We start from the raw sequence: 18,326 nt of genomic DNA on the forward strand, positions 1-18,326 counted from the left end.
TATCCCTACAATTCAACACATACCTACCTTGTACCTACCTTGTTGAAGTGGCTCACATACGCAGAATTTCCCAGGCCAAACACCGCATATCTCACACCCTTCAGGTACGTTTTGCCAAATCGAAAGTCATTGGCTGCTTCCTCTAGCCACCTGTAGAACCACTCCGCGCTCTCAGTCGGCCGACCATCAGTGTAGGTAGCAACCAGGAAGGCACAGACGTTTTTACTGGTAACCTAACGAACAAATTCATTATTTCAGAAGAGTAGCCAAGATATAAAGTTATCTCAATGAAGAAAATCCTTTTTGAAATGCTGACATTCATATCACACTAACCTCTAAAGACAAAGAGTGCTTTTAGAAATGTTACTTATTTTCAAAAGAGAAAGGAAACAGGGCCAGGACCTTGCACAGGGGAGAAAACCCAGCCCCTTGCTCCTGCCAACACACCTCCTGGTGCCCTTCACCATATACTCCGTCCCATTTCCCAGACTATAAATTCCTATCAGCTCCTGTTTGCCATATTGGAAACAAAAGCCAAATCAGTCAGGAAGAAATACAGAAAGATCTCTAAAGAATCCCCTGAAAAGTCAAAGCAATAAAACGTTAAATGTAAAGTGACGTAACACTTGGCACCATCATCTCCACGGGAGACAAAACACATCTTCAGTCCTGTGAGCCACGGTACTTCATCTGCTCAGGTGTATCTTCACAGCTCCAAGTCAGGAGGTAAGTTATAAGTAATCCCTTACAAATAATTAAGTATCCAAGCTTGCTAATAATTTTAAACAAATAATTTAGAGCGGATTCAAGCTCACTCATTTGTACTCCAACGTTTCTTGGGGGGAGAAGGAAATGCACATTTACAGCTAGAGGTTTATCCACTAAGAAGGGACTGGCAAATTACAGCCCGCAGGCCCAGTCCCACTCACTGCCTGTTTTCGTAAATAAAATTTTATTGGAACACAGCCACACTCACTCATTTACATACTGTTTTTGGCTGTTTCGTGCCTCAAAGGCAGAACTCAGTAGCTGCGTGGTCCACAAAGCTGAAGATATTTACCATCTGGCCCTTTAAAGAAAAGGCCGGTCGATGCCTGTTCCAACTGCTTCTCCAACTTTAGCTGCTTCAGAATCACCTGGGGCACTTGTTAAAACACAGCCCCACATCCAGACTTTGATTCCGCGGGGCTGGGCTAGGACCTGAGAATCTGCATTTCTAACGAGTTCCCAGAAATGCTGATACTGTCGGTTCAAGGACCACGCTTGGAGAACCGCTGCTGTCAGGCCAACTTCCCTACCTGGGCATGGCTAGAGGAGGGGGCGGGGCATTCCTCAGGTGAAGAAATGAAGCTCTCACAGATATGACATTACGCCTGGAGGTCACACAAGCCAGTTAAAGAGATTTCTCTAACTCCAAAACCCATACTGCTTCTGCCACCCAAGTGGCTCCTGACCTTTCAGCAGGCTTACACGTGGTTCACATGCCCGGCACACGGCCATCAGTGACAACCCTCTTTGATTACGACAGTCAAAGCAGGAGGGAACTTCCAACCACCCAAGCTTTCAGTCTAACACCCCAGAGGGACCGGCCCCGCATCATGCCCAAGTCAGCACGCCACCACACACTCAGCACCTGACTGACACTGAACGCTCAACCGACTGGAATCCTTTAGCGTGAAAATTAAATTTATTCTGAAGAGTCTGTTTATCCCAGAACACAGGAGGTCAATTAAATTTGAAAGTTGTGATTGAAGGAAAAATAAGACAATTACCAACCTCTTCTACTAGATGGTCATCTGGGTCATATTCCTTCAGATTAATAACTGCCACAGGCAGATCAAGGGAGCTAACTGCTTCGGCAAGAACTGTCGCAAATCCCTGGTAGGAGGGAAAAAAATCAAATAAAGTCTTCAATAAGCTAAATAAATGAAAAATACAGTCTTCATTTATTCCTGTTGGCAAGGTAATGAAGCATTTAGCATGAAAAGCTTTTCCGGTGACTGACATGTAACACCATCAACACAAATTCTATTCTTATTTCTACCATTTTCTCAAGCATCTTTACAGAGACCAATCACTCAGCTGTGTTGTTCTCACTCTACAAGTACATATGTGGGATTATATGTACTTGTAGACATTTCGGCTGCTTTGCCCCACTAGAAGAAACATACAGACGGAGAAGAAATACCAAAGAGGGAGGAGAGTGGGAAATATGAGAACTGCGAGCACATTTCTGGGAGACAGAAAGCAGAAAGCAGCAGGCTGACAGACCGAAGAAAGCCTCGGGGGAGACAGAGAACCAGAGGGTCTCTGGGATCAGTCAGTCACGGGGGCAAAAATGGGAGGGAGTAGTGGGCCAGAGAAGGCCCTGGGGCATACAGAGAATCTGTATCATATGGGACCGGTGCACACAGAGCCTCAGCGACACTCACCTTTTACCCCCAGGCAGACTCCTGCTACTCTCTTCTCCAAACAAAATGAACCAAATGGTTGGGGAAGGCTACAACTTCTAGCCAGATGTTGGCACCCCAGGGAATTCTCTTCCTCTTTCTGGCCTGGTAGCCTAACACTTGGCTCGCCACCTGCCAGGACTAAAGCTCAGCCTGCCCTCGCCATTTACTAGGCATCCACCAGGCCAGTCTCAGCTCTGGGCGATATTACCCAACAGGGAACAAGGCACACATGTTCCCTGCCCTTAAGGAGCATCAAGGAACATCCTCAAGGAGATGTTCTAATGGACAGAGAGAGAATAAACACACAAATGAGAAAATACACAGTATATCAGATGGTGATCAGTGCTGTGGAGGAAAAGAGGATAAGGGGTAAGAATGCGGTATTGGAGGCATGGGGAGAGTTGTTATTTTACATAAGGAGGGTCAGGACAGGTATACAGAATAAAAAATAAATATTTGGTCTTTGTCTCCAGGGAGCTCATAGAGCTCCTAAAATCCTTGGAACTTGCTGTCTTTGGTGTGTTAATGAGATGACTCATGGGGTTGCGGCGGGGGACTAGGTAGCTTCAGGATGGGGGCTGGTCAGCGGAAAACCAACCCTGGGATTAAAGGCTTAGAACTTTCAACATCTTCTCTCCCTGTGGGGAGGGGAGGGGAGGGGTGGCAGGAGATGCAGTTCAATCAGATATGGTCGATGATTTAATCAGTCATGCTTACGCAATGAAATCTCCATAGAAAGCCCTAAATGACAGGGCTTGGGGGACACATTGATATGCCGAGGAGGTGGCACGTCAAAATAGGACACACAAGCTCTGTGCCACCCCTCCCCCCAAGACCTGCCCCATCATCTCTCCCATTTGTCTCTTTCTGAGTTGTATCCATTATAATAAACCAGTAGACTAAGCAAAGCAATTCCCTGCATTCTGTGAGTCATTCTAGGGAATTAGCAAACCTACGAAAGAGACTGTGGGAACCCCTGAATGTATAGCTGGCCAGTCAGGAGTACACATGGCCCCTGGGACTTGTGACTGGTGTCTGAGGTGGGGACAATCTGACAATAACTCGGGTAGACAGTACCAGAATCGGAAAATAGGTGTGGGAAAACAGCTATTTGGTGTCAGGCAACACTGCCACAGGCCTCAAAAATAAAGACTTGAGCAAAACCTGAAGGAAGTGAGAGAGCAAGCCAGAGGCTATCCCCAGCAGAGGGAGGTGTAAGTGAAAAGGCCCAAATGCGCGAGCACACTCGGCAAGGAGGTTAATAAGACTGGAGGCGGGGACCAAGGACATGAGGTAAAGGAGATGGTGGAGACCCAGAAGGGAGGGCCTCTTGGCCACCATGGGGGCTTCGGCATTTGCTTTAAGTGAATGAGGGAGTCACTGTGCGGTATTAAGCCGAGGTGATTAACACCATTTCGCCTAAGTTCTCACGGTCCCTGTGGTTGCTGGGGCGGGCTGAACGAAGGAGGCTGAGGATGAGATGACCGCAGTAACCCAGACAAAATATGAGGGAGGCTGGCTTAGCCCGGGGCAGCAGCAGTGAAGGCGGTAAGAAGTGACTGGAATCTGGATCTATTCTGAAAGTAGAACACACAGCATGTGCTGACAGACTGGATGTGGGTAGTAAGAAAAAGAGAGAAGTCAAAGGTTTTTTTGAACTGGGCAACTGGAAGGATGAAGTTGCCATTTATCAGAATGGGAAAAATTAGAGGTGGAACAGGTTTGGGCAGAAAATCGGGAGTTTAGTTGTGAGCACACTAATTCTGAGTCACCTACTACACAACCATCCACATGAAGATCTAAGATAGGCAGCTGGGGATGAGGGTCTGGGATTGAGAGGAAAAGTTCAGATTAGAAACATACATACCATACGCCTTGCAAAACCTGAAAACCTAAAAAACATATGTAAAATAAAATATCTAGCCCTTTACAGAAAAACTCTGTCAAATTCTAATAAATAGAACTGAAAGCTCTAGATAACAAGATCCCTTAGAGAGTGAAGTGAGTGCAGATAAAGACATAGTCTCAAGAACTGTGCCCTGGGACGCTCCTATCTTTGGAGGGCAAGAAGATGAGGAGAAATCCGCAAATGATAGTGAGGCAGACTAGCCTCAGCAGAGGAGGAGGAGAACCTAGAGAAGAGTGTCCCAAAAGTTCAATGGAGAAAGTATGTCAACAAGGAAGGAGTTGTCGTGCAGCTAAGAGGCCAAGTAAGATGAAGACCGAGAATTAATTAGCGACATGAAAGTCACTGGGAGCAGGCTGGGGCACACAAGCCTAACTGGAGTGGGTCAAGAAAGACAGGAGTAGAGAAATTAGAGACAGCAAGCACAGACAACACTTTCAAGGAGTAATACTATAAAAAAAAAAAAAAAATTGAGGTGGTAGTTAGAGGGAGATGTGAGGTAGATAGGTCACCTGGCATACCCTGACCCACCTTGCACACAGCATACAGTGAGAACTTACAACTAGAGAAAACAAGTCTATTTACACAGTTAACAGAGAAAATCCACTACCCCATCATTCCATCCTAAATAGGAACAGAAAACCACGGATCACCAAGACCATGATGAGAACAAGTGATAGGAAAGAGAAATAGCAGCAGCAGAAACACGGAGGAAGCAGATAAATCCGAGAACCGAAAAAGGAACTCACTGAAATATATTCTTAGATTATGAAAAAGATGCAACAGAAATTGAACAGAATGGCATTTTTGCAATTAAAAAGATTATAGCTGAACTAAAACATTCAAAAAAAAGGTTTGGAATTGAAATCCAAGAACCCAGAACAGAAAGAAAGTTACCAAAAGTTATGAGAGAGGATTTGAGACACAGAAGACCATCCAAAGGGTCCAACATCCAACTAACCGAGTAGAACAGAGAAAACAGAAGGGAAAGAAGTTTACCCAAGAAATATTAGCAGAATTAATGCACACAAATTTTCAAAACAAAACAGCCCAAGTATACAATACAATGGCTGAAAAAGACCCAACCTAGACACTATCTCACAAAAGCTCCAAACATCTAGGACAAAGGAATGATTCTAAAAGCTTCCAGGGGGCTTCCCTGGTGGTGCAGTGGTTAAGAATCCATCTGCCAATGCAGGGGACACGGGTTCGAGCCCTGGTCCATGAAGATCCCACATGCCGCGGAACAACTAAGCCCGTGAGCCACAACTACTGAGCCTGCGCTCTAGAGCCCACGAGTCACAACTACGGAACCCGTGCACCACAACTACTGAAGCCCGCACGCCTAGAGACCATGCTCTGCAACAAGAGAAGTCACCGCAATGAGAAGCCCGCGCACACCCGCGCACACCCGCGCACCACAACAAAGAGTAGCCCCCTCTCGCCACAACTAGAGAAAGCCCGCATGCAGTAATGAAGACCCAACGCAGCCAAAGTAAATAAAATAAAAAATAAATAAATTTATTTAAAAAAATAAAATAAAAGGATGTGATGCCCTCAAAGTTGTAAGAAAAGAATTTTGCCCGAGTCTTCTATACCAAGCCAAATACAAATCAATCAAATGTGAAAGCCAAATAGAGAAATTCTGATGGCAAAGCTTTAAGAAGGGGGGCCATTTAACTCATATCAACAATGATGTGGGCAACAATATTAAGCCGCTGAGATCTGAGGAACTGACTAATACAAGGAGTCAGTAACTTTTATCTAACTTGATTAATCTAGAAACATGGCAGAAGGAGGTTCAAGAAATAACCCTCAGAGGAATTAAAAACAGAAATATCAATAGTTCAAATAGATTCTCTGAAGAGTACTTTTCATTATGAACCCTCTGTACACCTGGATTTGTTACCATCTGCAAGTATTAATTTGATCTTTTAAAAAAACGTAAAAGCGGGCATAAAAGAGAGGCTAGGAATGAGATCGTCTATGAGTAACATAAAAGGACTTTGTTTCCGCAGCTCAGATGCCTTTCTAATGTTTCTTCCAGTTTCCTGCCTCTGCTGCTTAAGGTTGAACTTAATTATAAGTGACCTTCAATTATGACACACACAACAAAATACTGAAAACCTTTTAAAAAGTAGTATTCTACAAAACATCCACGAGAGGGCAGTAAAACCCTCTTTAATACTCTACCAAAATAACGACAAGGAATTCTGTTTTTAATTCATTTTCATGTTAGGCTTAGAATCTTTTCCTAGAAAGCAATAAATAGCTGTGACCTTTATAATAAAGAAGCAGGCAGCATCTAGATACAATTAAAGCATCTTTCAGCTATGTATCTGCAGCCGGTATCTATACAGTATTCAATGTATATCGTTAACACTTCTAACACTATGAGAAATCAAAATACATTTCATTAAATAGATGTGTGAAGTTGTGAACGTCAGGGCCCATACTGGACATACTGCTGCCATTTTTCACTATCCCCTACTTCTATACACAGTAATGGACTTGGAACTCCAAGTCTCCATTCTGCTGAGCAGAAGCAAGCTTCAGAACAAAGACCCCGCATGACAGTGACCACCAGACACCCCCAATCAGCTGAAATTGTGATGAAACCCACCCACCACCCCAGAAAGGAAAAATGTGTGCTGTAAAAAGGAAAAACAAAGATGAAAAAAGATTAGAAGACCAATTCAGTTCACTGCTAAAGAACACTTTTCAGAAATTTTCTTAAAAGATCAGGAGACCCAATAAAAAGTGTCATTATAAGTTCTTACCTTTGCTGTGCCAGTCTGAGAACCATAGAAAATCTTCACTCCAGACACAAAGACTTCCTTCCTTTGAAGAGAGATATAGCCATTTGTCATCAAATCCCGAGGGGCTTTTGGAACGGTTTTCTCCTGTGAGTTTTTGTTCTTGAAATAAACACAAAATCCATCAAGTTTGAATATTTTCCCAACTTCATTAGGGATGAAAATTATCAATCGCTCAGATACTGACCCATTTTATTATTCTCTTAATCTTTCAATTGTACTCCTCAAATATTAACCCCTTGGTATAATTAGGTCCTTTAAAAGCAGGGCCCACATTTCTTAAGACTATAATGATTCCCATTCCTTCCAGGATAAAACTACACGTACTTTCACCCATAATGTGTTGTAGTGGAATAATAGTAGAAATTTATTTTCTGATTCTTAATTACTGGAAAGAAAAGAGAAGACTACTACCCCTTAAGGGTGCTAAGCAGATTTGGGTTTTTTGCAAAAGTTTAATTTTTCATTACAAAACCTTCCTGTATCTTAACAATGAGACTTCCACAGCCCATCAAAGAAAAGGTAAATAACTTAGTCTATAAAAACTGACAAGAAAAATTTTTTGGCATTGAAAAACTATTTCTAGAGACCAAACATAAAAGTGATCGAAAGTTCCTTTTAGAATTTCTATATTTTTCTGGAAGCCTTAGAAAATCTGCACTCTGCATTCTCTATAAAATTTGATGCCAAATACTCTCCTAGAAAAAGTAACTCCACTTAGATTTCCCTGGTGGCACAGTGGTAAAGAATCCGCCTGCTAATTCAAGGGACACGGGTTCAAGCCCTGGCCCAGGAAGATCCCACAGGCTACGGAGCAACTAAGCCCATGTGCCATAACTACTGAGGCTGCATGCCGCAACTACTGAAGCCTGCGTGCCTAGAGCCCGTGCTCCGTAACAAGAGAAGCTACCACAATGAGAAGCCAGCGCACCACAACAAAGAGTAGCCCCCGCTCGCCGTAACTAGAGAAAGCCCACACGCAACGAAGACTCAACACAGCCAAAAATAAATAAATATATATATATTTTAAAAATAAAGGTAACTCCACTTACCTGCTTTCTGATGACAATCTGGAAACAAATCCAAAGGCTAAAGCCAAAGGCAAAGCCCAAATATATGTAAAACCTGTTTATCCATAATGATATTAAAGATGAGAAGTCCCACATATCCAAAGAAGGACCTAAATTTAAAATGACACATATAAGTAATTTTATTTGAAGTTACATATACAATGATGCCCACTCTTATTTTAAGAGAAAAAAAAAGAAAAACCAACCTTCATATTCAACAACCCCACTAAGAAATCTATAAAAAGCAACTCTAATAAAAACAAAACACTGTGATATGTAATATAATTGTCATAATGATAATGCTAATTCAAAAAAAGAATATAAAATTTTATCTTCATTTGAATATAGCGTTTGGAAAAGAAGGGAACATAAAGTCAAAACACTTTATGTGGAATTATGAGTTAATTTTTTTTTGTTACGCTGCTCCATAAGAAAAATAATACTAAACGTATTCCTCTTTTTTTTAATTTTATTTTTCGAGACCCACAGCTACTTGCAAAGGGTTCTCAAATAATTGACCTCAAGTCCCACTTTTTTTTAAGGGAGATATGGATGGACCTGGCCTCAAATGCTGAACCTGGGGGTAATTTCAAAAGGCGAAGTCTAAGATTTGAGGTTTACAGGTGCTACTCCTGGAAAGGACCAAAAGTCCTCAACACACGTGGGTAAGGGGGAGACAGTTTTCTCTGTCTTTTGCTTGAGGTTAGAAGCATAGTTCTAAACTCATCTCCTAGCCTCAAAAGGCAAAAGCCAGGTCACGAGCAGGAATCAGTCCTCCCTTGCCCCCAGCGGCACCGGTCCCGGGCTGACAAGGGCAACATACTCCGGAGGAAGGGGCCCGAGGGTCTCAAAAAAACGGTTTCCTCCCTTCCCACCCCACGAACCTTACCCGCCTGGGGACCTTACCCATTCTCCTCAGAGCCCGAGCCCTGCGGCCCAACAAGACACCAGGACTGCGGACCTAAGAAACTTATTGTCCGGCGTGGATACTGGGAGACTACCAGAAATACCTCGCAGCATTAGCTGGGTGCCCACGGTCTGAGGACCAGGGGGCAGCCATGCCACTCGCAGGCCTGTCCGGATTGGCTCAGAGGAGGAAGGGGGCGGGCCCAGAGAAAAGCACCGCCCAGAGCTCCCAGCGAGGAAGCGGGAGCGCTCCCCGCGGCTCAGGAATCCGCGCTTGAGAGTTAGGGGCGAATCCGGACAGAAGCAGGGAAAAAAGGTGGGGGAGGGAAAGGCGGCGTTAATAGCCTAAGGGCATCGTCAACCGAATGCAATCTGTGAGCCTGTTTGAATCTCATTTGAAACACACCGACTGTAAAAAGGCATTATTTAGGGGAAATTTGATTATGGACTAGCTATGAGACGCTATTAAGGAATTATGGTTAATCTCGTTGGGTGTATTTGTTAGTTTAGACAAGTATTTAAAGCTAAAACCTTACGATGATTTATTTTAAAATACTCCAACAAAAAAAAAATGAGGGAGAATGAAACAAGAACGGCAAAATGTTGAAAATTGTTGAAGCGGGGTGATCGGTACATGGCAGTTCGTTACACTTTTTTCTCTACGTTTTTTGTTAAAATTTTTCTATAACGAAAGGGTAATGTGGGCGTGGCCCGGAACTCCGCGGAACTGTGAGGCGCCCGGCACTGAGTTTCCACCCGGTCACCAAACATTAGCTCCACCAACCAATCAGAGCTCTTTCGTTCATTCTGGAAAGAAAATTACGTCAAGGAAGAGCCCCTCTCTTTCCGGGCGCGGAACAGTGTCGTAAAAGCCACAATGCGCAGGCGTTCTAGCTCCCTCCTCCGCGCCCGGTTGTCGCAACACCTGACGCCTGCGCAGTAAGTTGCGTGGGTGTATTGTGGCGGCAGAGTTAGTCACGGTGCTGCGCAGTCTGCGGGCGTTACTGTGCCGCGCGCCGCCGGGTGGTTATATCGAGACTCAGTTGGCCCTCAGGCAGGCAGCGTGGGTCTGCCTTGGTTCTTCGGACCCAAGGTCTGTGAGCGGCCACGATGTCGATCTTCACCCCCACCAACCAGATCCGCCTGACCAATGTGGCCGTAGTACGAATGAAGCGAGCCGGGAAGCGCTTCGAAATCGCCTGCTACAAAAACAAAGTCGTAGGCTGGCGGAGCGGCGTGTGAGTGACACTCTCCCTCTGGGCCCTGGCCGGAGCTGGTAGCCTCGAAGGCGGCCTCCCTCTGGTCGTCTAACGAATAGGCCTAGCTGGGGTCTCGTCAGGGAAGGAAATGGGAAACTTACTCCTGCTGCCCGGGCTTAGGGTCTAAACCAGACGTTCCCTTTTTTTTTGTTTGGTCGGTTTGGTTTGGGGCTTGGTTTGACTTTGCTTCGCGGGTGTCATAAAAAGCCACAGCCAAGAAACCCTCATAATTGTGGTCCTTTTGTCAGAATAATGATCAAGGCAAAGGGCCTGGTCTTTCAGGTGCATCTATAGTTCCTGCGTTTGTCGCAGATCTCAGCCCAGTAGTTTCAGCGAAGTGCGTAAGGTCTTCACTGCTGCCATCTAGGGGCTGGAATTCCTTGGCAGCAGCCGGACCCCACCCTTCAGTGATTGCACACATATTCCCGCGACGTTTTTCACCTCTGAGTAACTGCGAATACAAATGGAGTTCTGGATTACGAAATGGTCCCCTGGAACCGAGGGTCATTTAGGAGTATTTGTTGTTTCTTACTATTCATATCGTCTCCGTCTTGTATTTAAATATGAATTAACTTCGAAGTTTCAAGCATACTCACTTAGGACTTTCTCTCCTGTCCTCCCAAGGGAAAAAGACCTTGATGAAGTTCTGCAGACCCACTCAGTGTTTGTAAATGTCTCTAAAGGTCAGGTTGCAAGGAAGGAAGATCTCATCAGTGCGTTTGGAACAGATGACCAGACTGAAATCTGTAAGCAGGTGGGTTCTAACAGTTGCAGCATAATTGATCCTAATATCCATCAGTATTAGATATTAGATTACAGGTATGTTAAACTTTAAAGTAGTGTTTTTTTGGAGTGAACAGTTACTATGCAATAATTCGATCTGTGCAACATCACTTTTAATAATTCAGGACATGGATATTTTTTGCCAAAGCCTCCAGAAATCAGATTTCCTACTAAACTGCCTTATTTTGTCCATTTATATATTTTTAGTGTAATATACCTGAAAACAGAATTCCTTTTCAAGTATTTCATCACTTACACCCTCTGCTAAGATTACCTTTACCCCATCCCCCATGTAAATAAGTAAGATTTTGGAACAAGATAATCCCTTTAGGCAAAGCTCAAGTTATTACCAAATATCAGTAGCTGAAGAGGATGAAATTTAATTTTCTCCCCAGTTATTAATTCCTGTGGTTAGTTAACAAATAGTGTGGAATAAAGACATTACTTTTCTTAAACTTGTTGGGTTTTTTAAGATTTTGACTAAAGGAGAGGTTCAAGTGTCAGATAAAGAACGACACACACAGCTGGAGCAGATGTTTAGGGACATTGCAACTATTGTGGCCGACAAATGTGTGAACCCTGAAACAAAGAGACCGTACACCGTTATCCTTATTGAGAGAGCCATGAAGGACATCCACTATTCGGTCAAACCCAACAAGAGTACAAAACAGCAGGTGAGTTGTTTTTTAATGTCAAAAAGTGTCCATGAAAATCAGTGTTCTCTGAGGAAAACATTAAAATAGTTGGTCTGTAATAACAAAATGGCACTACTTGGAAGCAAGTGGGAAGAGGTTTGGGGTAGAGGGGAGGGGAACGATGGAGGTTGTAGAGAGGAGTGATGGACTTTGTTTTAACTAAACACAAATACACTAGGACTCTCACCTTCCTATCCAAGTCAGACCTTTAAAGATAAAACTTGGATTCTTCCAACAAGGACCTACTGTATAGCACAGGGAACTTGGCTCAATATTCTGTAATAACCTAAATGGGAAAAGAATTTGAAAAAGAATAGATACTTGTATGGGTATAACTGAATCCCTTTGCTGTACACCTGTAGCTAACACATCATTGTTAATCAACTATACTCCAATATAAAATAAAAAATGTTTTTACAAAGATAAAACTTGCATTTTTAAAGCATCATTTTAACCCCAGTTGTTAGATTTTTTTTTTAATTATTTATTTTTACTTATTTATTTATGGCTGTGTTGGGTCTTCGTTTCTGTGCGAGGGCTTTCTCTAGTTGCGGCAAGCGGGGGCCACTCTTCATCGCGGTGCGCGGGCCTCTCACTATCGCGGCCTCTCTTGTTGCGGAGCACAGGCTCCAGATGCGCAGGCTCAGTAATTGTGGCTCGCAGGCCTAGTTGCTCTGAGGCATGTGGGATCTTCCCAGACCAGGGCTCGAACCCATGTCCCCTGCGTTGGCAGGCAGATTCTCTACCACTGCGCCACCAGGGAAGCCCCTAGATTTTTTTTTTTTAATGTTTGTATAATACATACACTATAAAAGTCACCCATTTAAAGCCTACAATTCAGTCGTATGCTCACAGAGTTTTTGCACCCTTCCCTGCTACCTAATTTGAGAACATTTCATCACCCCAAAATGAAACCCTGTACCTGTTGGCAATCACTTCTCATTCCCCTGTCTCATAAGGAGGGAATAAGGCAACTGCAAATTTTATTTCTGTTTTTATTGACTTGTCTATTCTGCACATTTCATATAAATGGAGTCATACAGTATGTGGCCCTTTCAAGGTTAATCCATGTTGTAGCATCTATCAGTACTTTTTTCCTTTTTAGGACTGAATAATAGTTCACTGTATGGAAATACTACCTTTTGTTCATTCATCAGTTGGTGGACATTTGGGTTGTTCCCACTTTTTAGCTACCATGAATAATGCTGCTCTGAAATTGATTACAAATTTTTGTGTGGACGTATGTTTCCATTTCTCTATACCCAGAAACAGAATTGCTAGCTCATATGGTGACTGTATTAACCTTTTGAGGAATTGCTCAGCCAGTTTCCAAAACAGCTGAGCCATTTTACATTTCCACAATCAGTGTACAAGGGTTCTAGTTTCTCCACATCCTCAGTGATGTTTGTTATTGTCCAACTTTTTGATTATACCCATCCTGGGGGTATTATTCTGGTTTTGATTTGCATTTCCCTAATGACTGATAATTTGCCCATATTTTCATGGGCATATTGACCCTTTGTCTGTCTTCTTTGGAGAAATCACTCTTCAGATCCTTTGACCATTTTATAGTTGATTAGTTGTCTCTTCATTATTGAGTTGTAAGAGTTCTTTATATATTTTGGATACTAATACCGTATCAAATGCACGATTTGCCAGTATTTTGTCATATTCTATGGGTTGTCTTTTCACTTTCTTGATAGTTTTTTGAAGAACAAAAGGTTTTAATCTTGAAGCCCAATTTATCTATTTTTTTCCTGTGGTGGCTAATGTTCTTCATGTCGTCTAAGAAACCATTGCCCAGTCCAGCTAGATGGAAACTGCTTTGTTTTGAATACCTTCTGCAGTAATGCAGCAGAAGCAGCAAAGAAATTGCAAACGTTTTTAATTTTGTCTTGATAGGCTTTGGAAGTGATAAAGCAGTTAAAGGAGAAAATGAAGATAGAACGTGCTCACATGAGACTTCGGTTCATTGTTCCAGTGAATGAAGGGAAGAAGCTGAAAGAAAAACTCAAGCCACTCATCAAGGTTATAGAAAGTGAAGACTATGGTCAACAGTTAGATATTGTAAGATTAACATACTCTTGTTTCTTTGCTTCTGCGTTACCAAAATAGTTTCTTCTCTAGTCATAAATCTGTCACAAACATTTAGAAGGTGTGAACAGTAAGACATTTCCAGAAACATCTTAACTAGAATTAGGTAAGACAGTCAAGGTCTCCGTAGAACCAAATTGTCATTAAGAACACTTATAATTTTTGTTTGCTTTTTTAGTTAAATTATTCATAATAAAATGATTTTGGTCAATGCTCATTTTCGATGAGAGAATATATTTTACAGTGAGTCTTCTATTAATGACTTTGCTCACCCCGCAGCTTCAGACATCGTGTAAATTCAGCTGTCTGCAAACCCACGTCTTAGAGCTTTACAGCTTCTTGACAAATAAATGAGCTCTAGAGGATTGTTGCGCTTTCCGCTGTAGATGTAAAACAACACATCTGACACTCTCTGAAGTTCTAAAATCTTTGCAAAACTTTGCACATGGTTTCTAAACAGGCCTTACACCTCTTTTTTTTTTTTATTCCTTCAAATGTGGATACAAAGAGATGATTTCATTGAACTGTAAATTTTAACGCTAAATTTTAGTATGAAAAGGACCATAACCTTACAGCTGAGGAATCTGGAGAAGTCCTCAATAGGGAGAATAATGCCTTGTCACAGAGGCCTGCGTGCATACTTACGGGCAGAGGCTGGACCAGAACCCAGCCCGCCGTCCTGTGCGTTGTCTTATCTGTGGTTGTAGAGAGACCTGGAAAGTATGGTGTGTTTGTCTCATAGGAAGTGAAAGCTGTGTCCATCCTATGGTACTGCTCTTCCTCATGTGGTCAACAGCTGTGTTCAATGTTTCAGGTGTGTCTCATCGACCCCGGCTGCTTCCGAGAAATCGATGAGCTCGTAAAAAAGGAGACAAAAGGCAAAGGCTCTTTGGAAGTACTCAATTTGAAAGACGTGGAAGAAGGAGATGAGAAATTGGAGTGACAGTCATCAGTCTCTTCAGCTGTCAAACACTAAAGCGTTTTCATTTCCCACAGCCCTGTTTTCTTTCTGTGATCTGCCAAATACTTGCTCAGATGTGTTGACATTTTCCATCTTTGTGGCAAACATGTACACAAAAAGACTTTCCTAAGTAAGTATTATAATGTGGGATTAATTTAGTTTTAATTATCAAATGGGGTTTTAAGCAAAAGTGAAATACAGAGTCCGGAGTAGCATTTTGTTACTGCCTGATGCCTTTGAGCTTTCCAGGGTGAAAGTTATTTGAGACAACTCTTGTGGACAAAAAATAAATTTTGTACATTATAAGAAAATAACTTTGGGAGGATATATCTGTATGACAGAAAGGGAGGATTTGCCAAAAAAGAAAATGTGTAATGTCTTATTTCTACTTAACGAAATGCGTGTATAGGGGTAACTGTCTCGTGACCTAATATAAAGCTTGGATGATGAAAAATAGATAGATTTTCTTGATTTTCTGGTTTTCTGAAAAATAGATAGACGATGACTGTGCAGGACTTCAATAATATTCATCAAACATGCTGCCATAGCCTAGATTATTCTTGGTAAAAAATACAGCCATTTATTGCTAATTCTTAAAGTTTATAATATATATTACTAGAGTTGAAAATATATGTAATCAATAAAACCACTGTTTATTTTTGTTAAACTATGGCTTGTATTTCTAGACAGCTTCCTAACTTTTTCTTTTCTCTGCCTCTTGTCTGGTAAGATGGGAGAGTTCTTAGCAGGATTAAACAAGTCAGGAGGAGGAGTGCTCAGAACAGGGCCTGTTCTGTTAAATACCTGGTAAATCTTAGGGATATTATTTGGGATGTAATTGAACTTGAGTGTTTTAGTATTTGAACACTTAAATAGACAATGTGCAAGTTTTTTTTAATCTACTTACCCTCAAAAGAGATAGTCTAGAATAGAAAGTAGGGTTTCACTCAAAATAAACATACAGATGTATTTTATGCACAGAAGTTTTTAAGTGAAAATGAGTTCTTGACTTGAACAGTTCCTGATTGGTTGATTGAAGTCAAACATTTTTCTCATAGTGTTGGAAGAAATATTCTTAAGACACACTTTCTTTAATGCTGAAATTGAACTACTGTTCTGATACAGTCTTCAAGATGACCCCCTCACTGATTCCATTTTACTTACATAGTTTGTTGTTTTACAAAAATGATCTAAACTTGAAGTCCCAGGAAATTATTTTAACCAATGAAGTTTACACTTTATTTCTAGCTTAAACAGTTAAAGCAACGTTTCAGGTCGAAAGTCATAATTACTAAAAATGTTCAAGAGCTGCATCTTGAATAGAAAAAAGATAAATGTTACCATAACATTGCCTTAAGTTTTTCCAATTCTCATACTCATTTCTTCTAAAAAGCTGGAACTTCAAGAAGTGTCAAATGTAGATCAGAGTCATGTTTCTGAACCTATAAAAAATAAAAAAATTTCTACCTTATATTAATCTCATTATTCAGAAGTAGTTTAAAAGTTTGGTTCATAATTATCTTCCCAGTAGCACTGCTATAATGGATTACCTTAAGGATTATCGGTTTATTTCGCTTTTTCAATGCAAGCTTTATTGTGTACATTTGGTCAGAATGACGTTTCAGAATTAAACCTCTTCTATTAGCAGAGCTCTTTTCTTTGAAGTTTCCCTTGTACCCATACACAACTATTTGTTCCAGCTTATGTAACCTCATACCACTTTGAAATTCCCTCGTTGGCCTTGATTTTTGCCCTACCTTGTGTTATAGAGAGCTGCTTAAACACCTGCCTGGCATGCTAGATTGTGCACAGCTCAAGGGCAGGAGATTAGCCAGCTGTGTGTATCCTTCCATGGTTTGGACCTAGTAGTTGTGGAATAAATATCTGTGGAGTTATAAGCATACTCTCTCGGTGGGGGTCCATGCCATCAGAAGTGAGGACAGGTAATGACTTTTTCAAATCCATCTTTAAAGCTTGATTGAGTTTTTGTCAGCTAAGCCAGAGCCTCCCACCGTTCATACCCATGCATGCTGCTGTGTCGCTGGTGGTTTGTGTCTGCACAGGTCCCCTCAGTCCTAAGGGTTTTTATCTCTGCCTGCAAGCAGCCTCTCACATTTACCCCAGGGTAAATACGCACATATTCTGTGGGGCTGTGATAGGGGAAATTGGGTAGCAGCACTCATTATTATAAACAATAGCCACACACATGATTTTAACCTGCATGCTACCATTAAGCCCACGTCATGAGGTCCCTATGATTTTGGTAGTAGTGCATTTCCTTATTTAGAGTTCTTTGTGTACTTGCTCTTAAATTACTGAAATTTCAAGGTATTGATTATTTGAAAATACTTCTCTGCTGCAGCATATTAGAGGTGATTGTGGATAAATAGTTTGCCACTAATAGCATTTAATGTCTGGGATGATGAAGGCCATTGATTTTCATCTCCACATGTATATTAATGGTACCTACAAAATTAACAAGTCTAAATGTAATTTTATAGCAGCATCAGTTCTTCTGAGCTAAAAGTATAATCCTGACCTAATTCTTTATCAGCTTGGATATTCCAAGAACACTTTTACAACACTCTGAGCATGTGTACCTGAATGGCCCAGGGCCCCCTTCCAAACCCCCCAGAGGAAGAGTCATCAGTTTCACCAAATTCCTACATATTTTTGGTTGGTAGAGAATGGAGATAAATGGGTTGTGGAATTGAAAAGAACAGAGTCATTTTTACTGCAGAGAGGAACAGAGCTGTCTTCTACACTCAATGCCATTCATATCTTAGGAGATTTTTCCATCTGGTGATACACTTGAATGCTAAAAGTTTCTTGAGTGGCACTCTTCCTGTGGCAGACAAGCATAGTTGACATACTTTTCAGGGAAAAAGGGCCACAAGCTTATTTATTTATTACTGTCATGCAGAGGTAGGATCAAGACTAGGAATCTTGCATGTAATCAAGGTAAAATAGTTTGTGGTTTTAAAGTTAAAACTTTGCAGATTATAGAAAGATTTTGGACATGCATTGGCATGACAAAAGGGAATAATAAAGCATTTCTTAGTGAAATTTGTATAAAGAGATAATTGTGTAAAACTTGAATGATAACCACCTGATTTTCTCAGAGACATGGTGATTGTTCGGGAGTTCAATAATTGTGTTGAACATGCTGCCATAATTAAGATTTCATAATAGTATAAAATATTATTTTTTAAAGGGCTCGTCATCACTGAAGTTGGGATTTTTCTTTTGAGTAAAAAACAGTTAAAAGGGGCTTCCCTGGTGGCGCAGTGGTTAAGAATCCGCCTGCCAGTGCAGGGGACACGGGTTCAAGCCCTAGTCCGGGAAGATCCCACATGCCTCAGAGCAACTAAGCCCGTGTGCCA

At 41.7% G+C, this 18,326-nt stretch overlaps 2 protein-coding genes across 3 annotated transcripts in view; one reads left to right on the forward strand and one right to left on the reverse strand.

Annotated features, from left to right (window-relative positions):
- The window catches only part of LOC103017871 (S-adenosyl-L-methionine-dependent tRNA 4-demethylwyosine synthase TYW1), a 214,919-nt gene extending 205,601 nt beyond the window's left edge, over positions 1-9,318 (reverse strand). For both annotated transcript variants that reach the window (XM_057529605.1, XM_007186512.2), the window contains exons 1-5: positions 9,152-9,318; positions 8,228-8,355; positions 7,140-7,277; positions 1,777-1,878; positions 39-233 (exon numbers count right to left, since the gene is read on the reverse strand). In XM_057529605.1, coding sequence (XP_057385588.1) covers positions 39-233; positions 1,777-1,878; positions 7,140-7,277; positions 8,228-8,355; positions 9,152-9,155 — 567 coding nt within the window. In that variant the 5' untranslated portion in view covers positions 9,156-9,318. The remainder of the gene's footprint in view (positions 1-38; positions 234-1,776; positions 1,879-7,139; positions 7,278-8,227; positions 8,356-9,151) is intronic.
- Positions 9,319-10,083: 765 nt separating this feature from the next.
- On the forward strand, positions 10,084-16,590 carry SBDS (SBDS ribosome maturation factor). Its single transcript, XM_007186511.2, has 5 exons — positions 10,084-10,389; positions 11,035-11,164; positions 11,667-11,867; positions 13,791-13,955; positions 14,797-16,590. Exons 1-5 carry the CDS (start codon positions 10,262-10,264, stop codon positions 14,923-14,925), a joined length of 753 nt encoding a protein of 250 aa, XP_007186573.1. The 5' UTR covers positions 10,084-10,261; the 3' UTR covers positions 14,926-16,590.
- Positions 16,591-18,326: the final 1,736 nt, after the last annotated feature.

Source organism: Balaenoptera acutorostrata, chromosome 15, assembly GCF_949987535.1.
Source record: "Balaenoptera acutorostrata chromosome 15, mBalAcu1.1, whole genome shotgun sequence".
NCBI lineage: Eukaryota > Metazoa > Chordata > Mammalia > Artiodactyla > Balaenopteridae > Balaenoptera > Balaenoptera acutorostrata.

Coding starts and splice junctions, on each gene's coding strand:
- SBDS (XM_007186511.2), top strand. CDS start 10,262: ATGTCGATCTTCACCCCCACCAACCAGATCCGCCTGACCAATGTGGCC. Junction 11,868..13,790: donor ACAAGAGTACAAAACAGCAG/GTGAGTTGTTTT, acceptor TTGTCTTGATAG/GCTTTGGAAGTGATAAAGCA. Junction 13,956..14,796: donor ATGGTCAACAGTTAGATATT/GTAAGATTAACA, acceptor TCAATGTTTCAG/GTGTGTCTCATCGACCCCGG.